General features: G+C 49.6%; 1 protein-coding gene across 4 annotated transcripts in view; it reads right to left on the bottom strand.

The window, feature by feature from the left end:
• The window catches only part of Arrb1 (arrestin beta 1), an 80,187-nt gene that overhangs the window by 29,231 nt on the left and 38,692 nt on the right, over nt 1-12,264 (bottom strand). Inside the window, exon 1 of one of the 4 annotated variants that reach the window (XM_023716617.1) lies at nt 8,959-9,337. The exons of the other annotated variants lie outside the window; for them this stretch is intronic. Within the exon in view, the coding sequence (XP_023572385.1) occupies nt 8,959-8,963 (5 nt within the window). The 5' untranslated portion in view covers nt 8,964-9,337. Of the gene's footprint in view, nt 1-8,958; nt 9,338-12,264 lie in introns of those variants that run through there. 4 annotated transcript variants of the gene reach the window in all.

Genomic DNA, 12,264 nt, shown 5'->3' with positions numbered 1-12,264 from the left:
CACATGCCAGCCAGCCCCGCCCCCGGTGGGCTGAGCTGGCCACACACACACACACACACACACACACACAAATAAATAAATAAAATTAAAAAAAAAAAAAAAGATTATGTGGTACTGGCATGTAGACATACAGATCAATAAAAGAGAAGCAATAGTCCACAGATAAACCTACATATGCATGGTAAACTGATATTTGACAAAGAAGTCAAGACAAGTCAATGGTTAAAGAACAGTCTTCTCAACAAAAGCTAAAGCAACAACGATATACCGATATGCAAAAGAATGAAGCCATACCCTTATCTCACACCATATATAAAAATTAGCTCAAAATGGGTAGAAGAGGGGCTGGAGAGATGGCTCAGTGGTCTAAAGCACCTACTTTGAACAAACTAAGCTAAGCAAAGCACAGGGACCGCAGTTCGATCCCCCAGCACCACATGCCAGCCAGCCGCGCCCTGGTGGGCTGAGCTGGCCACACACACACACACACACACACACACACACTAAATAAATGTTAAAAAAAATTAAAAAAAAATGGGTGGAAGAACTAAATGTGAAAGCTATTTTATATTTGTACAATTTTTTTGCAAATGTACAACTATGAAACTACTAGATGAACATATAAATGTAAATGTTCATGACCTTAGATCAGGGAAGGATTTCTTAGATACAACACAAAGAGCATGCGCAACTGAAACAGAATGGATAAAAACTTCATCTACCAAGGTTAGTACTGAGAAAATTAGAAGACTAACCATAGAATGGAGAAGATATTTTCAAGCATGTACCTACAAAGGTCTAGAAACCAGGTTATATAAAGAACACTTACAACTCCACAACAAACAGGCAAATAACCCAATAGAAGCGGCAGTGGATTTATGTAAGCAAGCATTTCTCCAAAGAGGTGGCAAAGGAGCAGATGAAACAATGGTCAACATCCTCAGTCATCACAGAAATGCAAATCAAAAGCACAGTATATGCTTCATACCCACCAGGATGACCGTAAGCAAAAGGATAATACGCATTGTCGATGAGGGCGTTGAAAGACTGAAGCTCTCACGCGTCACTGGTGGGAATGTCAGAATTACCTTTTTTTTTTTTTTTGTACCAAGGATCAGACTGAGAACCTTGGGTCTTCCAGGCAGGTGCCCATACCACTGAGCTATCTCCCTGGTCCCACTGGTGGGAATGTAAAATGGTGCAGCCACTTTCTTTTTCTTATTTTTATGAATTTAGGACAGGGTCGACAGGGTCTCACTACACAGATCAGACTCGTAATGATCCTCCTGTTTTCAGCCTCCCAAGAACTGGGATTACAGGAATGCACCCAGTCTCAATCGCCATCTCAGCACACCCGAGGGGCAGGGCCAGCACAGCACACTGGAGATTGAATCCGGTCCCTGCGTCTGCCTAAGCAGGCGCCTAGTCAGCTGAGCTATCTGGCTGGCCCTGCTGAAGCCACTTTAAAAAAGTCTGGCATTTCCTCTAAACACTAGATATAAAGTTAACATGTGGCCCAACCAGTTCACTCCTAGGTATACATGCACCCAACAGAACTGAGAAGATGCCCACATTAAAATAGCTCTAAAGAGGTTTGTTTGTTTGTTTGTTTACAAAAAATAAATATCTGAGTGTCTGGGAGGCTAAGGCAGGAGGATTCTGAGTTGGAGCCCCACTCGGGCAGCTTATAGACTTAAAAAAGCCTGGGAACGCAGGTTCATGCAAAGGCCCTGGGCTCAATCTGAGTACCAAAACAAAACAAAACAAAAACTTAAGTGTCCCTTAATTGACTAGTGTATTTTTAATAAGGCATAAACATAAAATGAACTATTACTCTGCCTTGAAATGGGATGAAGTCCTGACTCACGCCATAATGTAAGCAAATCTCAAAAACATCATGCTAAGGGAATGAAGCCAGTCACAAAGGGCTGCACGTCCTGTAATTCCACTTCCATGAAATGCCAGAATTGGCAGAGTCATAGAGACAGAAAGTAGATTAGTGGCTGCCAGGGCCTGTACGGTTTAGGAAGGAAAAGGGAGTGACTGCTGAAAAGTTTGGTGTTTCTCTCAGGAGTTAGAAAAATGTTCTAGAATTGGATAGAGCTAGCAGTTACATAGCCTGCAGTGATACTGAAAAGCCCTGGATTGTACATTACAAATGTGGATGCTCTGGTACACACTTTACAGTTCCATTTAAAAATAAAGGTTAAAAAAATAAATAAATAAAGGTGAATTGGAGAGAAGAGAATGCGTGCAAGGAACCGTGCCCAAATATTAACAGGGATTAAAGAAGACTTTGCCCACCCACCTACTTCTTTACATTTCTAATTTTTCAAAGCATGGTATAATGAGGTAAATCCCTCGCTTAAGGACTCTCAGGCATCCTTAACAAGGCATGTATCGAATCTTAGAGAACGGGGATCCTAGAAATGAACAGTTAAATGAACTCAAGAATATTTAATCCTAACTTCTTTTTTTTTTTTGAGGAACCGGGGATTGAACTCAGGCCTTTGTGCTTGCCAGGCAAGCGATTACTCTACTGAGCCATCTCCCTGGCCCCAATCCTAACTTCTGAGTGGGCAGATGTCACAGTCTCTGATTCCAAGATTGTAAGATGCAGAGCCTGCATCTCTATGATTTCTTAGAGCCTCCAGACTGCGGCCTCTGCCGTCTGCGTCTTCTGCTCAGCTTTCTCTTTCTTCAGAGAGACCCCCTGACTCCCCCAGGGTTAGGAGTCCCCAACTCCATGCCCAGCATGTCCACTCACAGCAATGCCATCCATGTCTGCCAACCTCCCCTCCACTGCACTTACACAGCAGAAAGCAGAGCAGAGATGTATCTTAATTGTGTTGCTGCTAGTGGGACCCTGGGGTACAGCACGGTGCCTGGGACACAGCAGGTGCTCAATAAATGAATAAATAGGGCTGGTGAGATAGCTCAGCAGCCTGAAGTGCCTGTTCAGGCAAGCTTAGGCAAAGTGCAGGGACCACAGTTGGATCTCTGGCACCACATACTGTGCCAGCCGCCCCCCACCCACCCACCCAGGGCAAGCTGAGCTGGCCACAGAAAAAAAAGAAAAGAAAGAAAGAATTTATACCCATAGAATGTTGAATGCCCTCAGAAGGGGTCAAGCATGAAGGTGGATGACGCTTGGATAGATGTGGTGACAACCCTCATCTCTGGTCGTACAGGCTGCAGGCAACTCTCCTATTGGTACTTTCGTCTGGTTCTCAGCATCAGTGGACATCTGGCTCTAGAAACACTGCAGAGGGCCCTTGTTTAGAGGGTCACAACATCCATGACAGCAGACATACCCCAAACAGGCTTCTGCTCAACTCTGACTAGGACCTAACATCTGTCACATCTGTCATTCACCTACTTCCTGAGTAGTCACCAGCCCTGCCAGAGCTAGGATCTGGGAACACAGACATGAACACGGTGTGGCCCCTGCTAACAGGAGACTGTGGGATAGTCAAGTCAAGTCAAGTCACAGCCTCCCTCTGAGAGCAACGGCCACCTCCCACTGGTCAGATGGGTCCCCAAGAGCCAGGGGCTGCGCTATCACTCCAACACGTCGCTGCATTATTCTACTCAGGCCTTCCCATGTTTCAGAGGAAAGACTGGAGACTCGGAGAATCCAGATAACTGCAGAAAGTCACAAAGGCAAGGTCAGAAACCCATAGAGGAGGGAAATAAATGGGCCACCAAGGGAAGTCACTGAGACAGAACCATCTACGCAGCAGCAGAAACCTCATCCTGGAAGGATGACGCCTGCACACAGATCCACTACCCTGGAATTGAGACAGCACTGGGAACAATTCATTCCTCTATGAGTAGTACCAGGAAAATCTTACGAATGCACCAAACAATCTGGAGATAACATCAAAGAACTCATCCAGGGGAAAAGCACCAGCTCCTATTCTCAGTGTGTCACAAACCTTGACTTGTTTCTCCAACAAGCCTATGAAGTATGCTGCCACCATCCTATTTCAGAGATGAGAAAACTGAGGCACAGAGAGAAAGCAGCTTGCCTAATGTCCCACAGCAAGAAAGGACCAGAGTGAGACCTGGAGCCCAGGCAAGCTAGCCTCAGAGACCACACTTTTCACCATACACAGTACTGCCCGAAAGGCAGGGTTCAGTGGTTCTTTCTGGGGAGTTATAAAGGCTTCAAGGGGGCACAGAGCCATGAGGGGGCTCTTCATAGACACAGAGATGCCAGAGAAGTGACGGCAGGGGGAGAAGTGACTTCAGGCCACTGGGTGCTTAGACAATGACAAGCAGCTGCGTATGGCTGGGTCTGTCTGAGAGTCTGGAAGGAGCCCAGGGCAGGAGGCTGGGTTCGAGGACAGTCCCCTACCTGCCATTGGTCACAGAGCACCTGGATGGACATACTGACCTAACACCTTAGAGAAGGCTGTGGAGGGACTTGAGTGCCAGGCTAACTTGGACCACACACAGAAGGCAATGGGAAGCCATGAGCACTTGGGGCAGGGAAAGCCAGGGCCAGGCTGTGTTGTGGGCACCATGGTTACACGGCCCTGGGCCTCCACCCCTCAACCTCCCCTGCCCTGCTCCCAGCCGCAGCTAGGCCTCAGCTAGGGGTGGCAGCCTTGCAGGGGGCACTCACTCACTCTCAGCTGGAGCCGCCCTACATTCTGACCCACTTTCCTGGGTGTGAGCAGAGCCATCAGGGAACAGAGCAGGGAGGCGTGAGGAGCAGGTGGTGGCAACAGCAAAGAGGTTCCAAAGGCCCTTATCACAGCCTCCCTGGTGGCAGGGTTATTTGTGTTCGGGCCTGTCTGCCCTGCCGGAGTGTGACAGTCGCGGCCACCACCGGGTGTCGGAGCCCTGCCTGCTTCCTGCCCTCAGAGCACCTGCTTCTCAGGACAGCCCAGGCAGGAAGACAGGAAATGTCACCCCAGCTCACAGATTTCCCAAGTCTGGGTGAGCTTGAGTCACAGACCCATGTACCTGTTTCATTTCCCAGACGGCAAAATCAATGTCCAAGGGACACGGGGTCTGGTGCTGGGGTCAGTAAGCAGGCTCTGTGAGATCTGCTGGGGTGTCTGAGGCATGCAGGGATGGGCACCCCAGCTCCTGCTGCCTTGAGTCCCACATGGCCCTCGGGCCTAACACAGCTATTAAGGCACGGAGTGGTGTCCAGGGAGCTGAGGGCTGAGTGGTGCTGAACAGGATCTGGCCGGGTTGGGCTCCCAGGATCTAAATTTCCCACAGACCTCTAAGTAGAGAAGCTGCCTGCCCACCTGCACTTTCTGGTCACGGTCCATAGCTGGGAAGATTTTCAGGTGGTGCAAACTAAGGGAAGCAGGGAGCCACCAGGTGGCCATGGGCAGAAGGGAGATTTTTCTTAAGGAAGTTTGGACCATTTTCTGATAACCTAGGAAAATGGAGTTCTGAAAATCAGAGGCTAACAAAATGTCCCCAAGCAGGCTGGCAGCTGACACCAGAGAGCCCATAACCCAGCCCTGGCGGCAGTCCAGCCTTCCAGAGGGCCAAGAGGCAGGAAGAGAAGGCCACAGAGGAAAGCGCTCAGAAGCTAGGCAAGCAACTCCCACCTGCATCCTGTGTCACCTGGCCTGCTCAGGTCCTCTCTGTCCCTCCCTGTTCAGAATCCCTTGTCCAGAGAATGACATCTACCCTGTCCGCTGGTGACAACAGAAAGTCTTGGCACCTAGTAGGGAACCCCTGAGTGGGGAGCTGATGCTGGCACTGGAATCATCATCACCCCCATGCCCCAAACTCACCCTCTGTGGAGAGCCCTGGCTCACATCCCTCCGGTGAGAAGGCTCTGGCTGTGGCAGAAGATGGTTATGTGACTCTGATGAAGACACAAAGGCTGTGCTAGCTGTCCGTCTCCTTCCTGGCCTCTCAGAAACACAACGTACAATGTTCTCTTCGCATTTGGACCTCTACATTCCAGAAATTCCCAGAGACAAGCAGCCCCCGCTCTCCCCCACCTTGGCCTGCCCAGCCTTCCCTGCTTCTGACTGCAGTCCTTCCCACAGCCACCGCCACGTCACTTCTCCCAAGAAGACCCCTTGGCACAAAATGCTTTGGCAAATATGCTCCCTCCTTTCCTTCCATTCATCTTTCTAATATCCCTTCTTTGTTTCTTTTTTTTTTTTTCAAGATTCTGGACACCGCTCTTGTGTGCAAGAGATACAGGCCTGGTGCCCTGCGTGCGCTCCCAGGCCACCTGTACTCTGGACAGACACTCCACAAATAAACAAAACCCTCCCTCCACAGTGCAGTGGGGGAGGGGAGGCTTCAGGCTGCAGAATGCGCCACATAGGGCACAGTACAGTCCTCTCCCTCCTGCTGCCCACTGACCCCAGCATCCACATGAGGCCAGCACATCACCACTCCTTGGTGGGCACCCGGGGACCGGGAGGACAACAAACTCCAAACAGTAGGAACTGCACCTTCCTTCGGTGGTTATTTTCCGCGCTACATAGTAGGCACTTAGCAAATATGCTGAATGAACAAGTAAATGTACCAACTACACCCAAGCCTGAGCTGAGGCTGGGGAGGAACAGGACCCAGGCCAAACAGTAGATTAGAGGTGGCAGCAGTGTGGCCGCCAGGATGAGCTGTGTGTGGCAGGTGTGTGGCCTCAGCGGGAGCCAGCAGAGCCCAGCACTGCAGACACAGACAGTGGCTATTGCCTCAGAGGTAAGATTGTATTTGAAGAGGTTTACTTCTAATTGGAACATATAAACAGGTAGGGATACAGAATAACATAATACAGTACTATGTATTACACTAGGAGATTCACTCAGAAAAATTATTTCCTTCCCATTGTTACATCTCATAAAGTATCACAAGAGACCCAGCATGGAGGCTGATTTCTGTCCCATGACAGGCACTGTGTGGTCAGCCAGAGGGAGCGGTGGGCACCTCTGCAGCCAGGGACTTCATAAGGACTGCAGTCTAAAGCCTGAGGGGCAGATCTTATTCTGAGAAAAAAACTAGGGAGAAAACCCAGGCCCAGGTCTGATACTGAGAGAGCTAGGACTGGAGTAGCTGAGACCTTAAGAAATGACTGTCAGCCGGACGTGGTGGCTCACACCTGTAAACTCAGCACTCGGGAGGCTGAAGCAGGAGATCACCAGGATTTCCATGCCAGCCTGGGCCACAGGGTGAGATCCTACCTCAAAAAAAAAAAAAAAAAAGCCAACTGTCACCATATTTTTAGGAATTTTTGAGTTAGTTAACACAGTTGCCACCAGTGGTTCTCAACTGCGGTGAATTTGCACCCCCGGGGATGTTTGGCAATGTCTGGAGACTTGGTGGTCCCAGCCGGAAGGAGGAAGGCTACTGACACCCAGCAGGCGGAGGTAGGAGTGCAGTCTGCAGGTCGCAGGGTTCCCAGCAAGCCATCTCCAGACCCACACGCTCCTAGTGCTCATGTATTGGGAAACACTTAGGATTAAACTGCTTTAAAGACAAGGCAGGGCCAGGGATACAGCTCAGCACCATAAGGGTCTGCCTGGCAAGCGCAAGGTCCTGCATTCCCTGGTACCAATACATACACACATACAAGGCAGTGCATACCCAGAACTTCTCACTCACTAAGGACCTCACTGAACTTCCCTGGGATGCCCGTGAGGTCCTGAGTGTCTCCTACAGCCATGTGGCGGGAAGTTACGCAATGGCACCTCCCACACACCTCTTCTCGGTTCCATGTTCAATGGCATCACAGCGGGAATGTGAAAGCCATGGTGGGGAATTGGCAGCATGGAAAACAGCAAATACCATGATTGCCCCACCTTCCTTCTTCTCTGAAAGCCCAGATGTCAACAGCAGAAAGAAGCAAAGAGAAGATCACAAGCTGACGGCAACCTTCTGCGTGCCAGCCCAGGCAGAGGGCTCAGCACCAACCCGCTCTATGCAGTGTGGAGGGAGGATCCGAAGGGGATCACACCCAGACCCCACCCATCGCGTGCACTCGTGCATGTGTTCACACACACACACACACACACACACATGCACACACACACATACATGCACATTCACACACACACATACATGCACACTACACCACAAGACATGTTCCTACCGATACCACATCCACCACACGGATACACAAAAAATGCACAAACAACAGATACCCTCCCACATCTGCCTGCCCACACCACAAACACAAGGAAAACATACCATACATCACACACACTATACCACACATCCACCAGACACCTGCCACACACCACATGCTTCAGGTGTCACACCACATGTACACCACACACTCAAACATACCACACACACTGTGCACACCCACCAATATTAAACACTCCCCTCACACATGCATCACACAGCCCACCCACTTGTCACCTATGACCTCAACACACACGCACCACAGACACACCACACAAACACTGTGTGCACCCATGTAGCCCTTTACCTAGCAAAGAAGTAACTTGAATAAAGAGAAAAGTAAGACCGCTGGCCCAGCCAACACTCCGGTGCTCCATCCTCATCCTCTGTGGTCTGGCCACTAAGGGAAAGATCTCAGTGCCCACCCAGGCAGCTATGGCAGCGCCGCTGGGGTTCTGGCTGATGGGTCCTCGCCCCGTTGTTCACCAGGCTTTTGTGGGCTATCAGCTGAATCTGACCCTGACTCCTTCCCAGCACCCAAGCCAAGCATTACCTGGGGGCTCCACCCAACAGACGCCGCAGCTGCTGCCAGACACTGCTCAACTCCAATCTCCACCTCCAGCCAGGCGCTCTGTGACACCACACCTACCAACCTTGGGATGTGGCTATTCTGCAAGTCCCAGGCAAACTTCCGGTGCACACAGTCCCTCCCTCTGTCTCTGTCCAGAGCTCGCACACAGGAAGTGTTCAGTGCACATCTCAGGGATCAAAGAATAACAGTGCAAAGCCCAAGGAGCGATGTAACACCAACTGCATGCTGTGGTAGCAAGGAGATCTTACCCCATTTTGCAGATGAGCCCTGAGCTGCAGTGGGTGTTCCAGGGCCAGCCAGGAGCACGGTGGACGTACAGGGCACCCCGCAAGATCCAAAGCAAAGGGCTGCAGGCTCACAGCAGCAGCCAGACCCAAGCCAGCCCTGCAGATCACTCTCCCCAGCCCGAGTGAAGGGTCAGTTACAAAGGAAAGGAAAAGGCGTTCCTGCTACGCGTCCTGTTTCCTCTCCTCCTCTGGGCTTCTCAGGCCATGGAGGGCGGATGTCCCTTGGCGGGCAGCACTCGGCCTGTGCACAGACAGGCTGATGGTAAGGGCATCCCTGGACCCCGTCCACCCCAGCAGTGTGTCCTGTGTGGACACTGGGGCTCCATGGAGCTCCTCGAGCTTCCCTTCCCATCCGGAGAGCACCTCCCACTTATCCTCACAGCCCGCACTTCCTGTCTATGAGTGAGTGTACCATGAAGCCACCGCCCCCTTGAAGCCTGCCAGGTTGCCCTCACTTGACGCAGGCCCCCCTACAACCCCCTAGCTTCCTGCCTTCCTGCCCCTAACTGCCCAGCTCATTCTGTGCCTGTACCTATAGGACCTGCGCTTTCCATGACTCAGAAAGAGGAGGAGGAGGCTCCCAAGGGCAAAGGCCATCACGTTGGGGTTTCTTACACGAGAGAACACGATAAGTCTCAGTAAATAGGGGTCCTTCCTGAGGGCAGCGGGCAGTCTCAAGAAGGGATCTCTCTGAGGAAAGTGGCCATGACTCCTCCATCAGATTGGAGGCTCCTGCAGGCCAAAGGTCAGGTCTCTGTGCCCGACAAGGAGCTAAGAGGGCTACATCAACCTCCATGTGATAAGCAGTCCCAGAGAACAGGGCCACAACCTTCAGCAGGAGGGTCTCTCCTGCAGGACGAGGCCATGCCTCCTCCAACAGACCTGGAGGTCCCAAAGGGCACAGTTCCCTTGTTCTGTCCCCACTGCAGTTCCAGAACAGACCTGAGCTCAGTCTAAGAATGGACATGAGCTCCCCTTCAGAGCAGAGATGGGAGGAATTCCACTCCTATCTTCCTGCACTAGCTCACACCTACATAGTCAAGGGAACTGAAGCCACCATAATTAAGGCAGCCATTGTATGAGCAGAGGCCAGAGACTGTCTGTGTGACTTTGAAGAGATGGCTACAGAGCCCCCCGCCCTGACCAGAAGGAGTCCAGGACAGGCCCTACACGTAGCTCTGTGCTTGTGTGACCAGGTGTGTGGCTTGAATGGGTGTCTATGAGCAAAACACTGTCCCCATGGCCAGTGATACCTTCCTCATCTCCAAATTACAGTGACACCGGCTCTGCTACAGTGGCACGGAGCACCAGGGAGGGGCTCCTGCTGTGACAGCAACACTGGCCAAGCCTGGGTGCTGTCCCTGAGCCTGGTCCAAGATCTTGTGCAAGCGTCTGCCCGCTCGCGCCAGCTCCGGGAGCTGCTATTAGTTAGCATCGATCCACAAAGTGCTCTGCTGACACATTTTATGAGCTCAGCCTCACACGTCCCTGGGGGCTGAAAGCAAAAGTTGGAAACCAAGATCAGGGAGCCGCGGAAGCAGCAGTCGGCAGTCGGAGTCAGGCCTCAAGAGCAAGACCTGTTACCTGAGTGGATCTTCAATGAAAAGCAATTTGCCTGGGCTTCATAACAATCTGGGTATATTTTTTTATTCAGAAATTATAAAAAAAAATTAAAAATAAAGAAAAAAGGGGCTGGGAAGATGGCTCAGTGGAATAAGCACTTCCCTGGCAAGCACAAGGGTCTGAGTTCAATCCCCGGTTCTGCCAAAAAAAAAAAAAAAGGAAAAGAAAAAGAAATTATAATTAGAACTGGATGTAGGGACACATGCCTGTCAATTCCAGCTCCTTGGGAGGCTGAGGCAGGAGGACCTACAGCTCTTGGTCAGGCTGGACAACATAACAATACCCCATCTCATAAATAGATAAGTAAATAAATATTATTTTTATTAGCTGATATTTAAGTGTTTAAGTATGTAAACACTGCATGAATTCATTTGATGCTCGTAAGAACCCTACAAAACAGATGCTTTTATTGTTCCAATCACCACACACGCATTTGAAATACTCTTTTATTTTTTTCCTACTGCAACCTGGCGTACAGATAGGCGAAATAATTTGCCCAAGCTCCCAGGGCAAGAAATAAAAAATGTAAGCATCTCAAGCCATCTGCTTAGAAAATTAAGAAATAAAAATAGGCCTGGGGTGCAGCTCAGTGTAGAGCACTTCCCTACCATGCATGAGATCTTGGGGTTGATTTCCAACACCATTTTTTTCTTTCAGTTTTTTATTTTTGGTTTTGGGGTTTTTTGTTTTGTTTTGTTTTGGGTTTTTTGTATAGGTCTCGCTATGTAGTCCAGGCTGACCTTTAACTCAAAGCCATCTTCCTGCGTCAGCCTCACGAATGCTGGGATTACAGGCGTGTGCCCTCATGCCTTGGACCCAACACCATTTTTTAAAAAGTAAAACACAATAACCATGGTACTAGATTTTTTAAAAATTAGTTACTGTTTTTCCTTCCCTAAAACAGTCTCACTCTGTAGTTCAGGTTGATCCTTAACTCACTATGTAGTTTAGGCTGGGCTCACACTCGTAGAGACCCTCCTGCTTTAGTACCACGAAAAACAGAACTAATTACTTTTAAAAATGCAGTTTATCCTTGTATGTTTCAAACCCAATACATTCATGATCGGACACAATGTGGCAGAGTTTAGGATGAAGATAAGTCTCCACAAGTGTAGTATTACAAATCAGAAAAGCGCTCACTTCTCTGGTATCTTAAAAGTCATAGTTATTCTTTTGAAGCTTTTTACCAAGTAGTTTAATTAGAAATTAGAAAACAAAGAATAAAAAGAAAAAGAATTTAGAAAACAAAGAACCTCCTAGTAATAATTAAGATTTGCAAGCTCGGGGACCAGGGTTTGATCCCCCACCCCTATCCTGTATGCTGTGCCCACCCTGCCCCTGGGGCGTGCTGAGCCCTTGACCAAGTCCAAGCGTGATGGCTCACACCTGTAATTCCAGTGCTAGGGAAGCCGAAAACAGAAGGGTCACTATGAGTCCAAGCTGCATAGAGAGACCCTATACCAAATACATAAAAAATAGGAGGAAAAAAAAAAAAAAAAAGATTTGCTATTCATTGGTTGGCTGGGTCCTGCCCACTTTACACACTTATGCTCATTTTGGAGGTAACTGGAGGGGAATAGGCATGAGTCCCATTTTACACAGGAGGAAGCTGGCTCCCAGAGAGCTCTGGGACAGACAAACTGC

This window comes from Octodon degus, unplaced genomic scaffold, assembly GCF_000260255.1.
Source record: "Octodon degus isolate 3935 unplaced genomic scaffold, OctDeg1.0 scaffold00049, whole genome shotgun sequence".
Taxonomy (NCBI): Eukaryota; Metazoa; Chordata; class Mammalia; order Rodentia; family Octodontidae; genus Octodon; species Octodon degus.
This window is presented reverse-complemented; position numbering and strand designations above follow the sequence as displayed.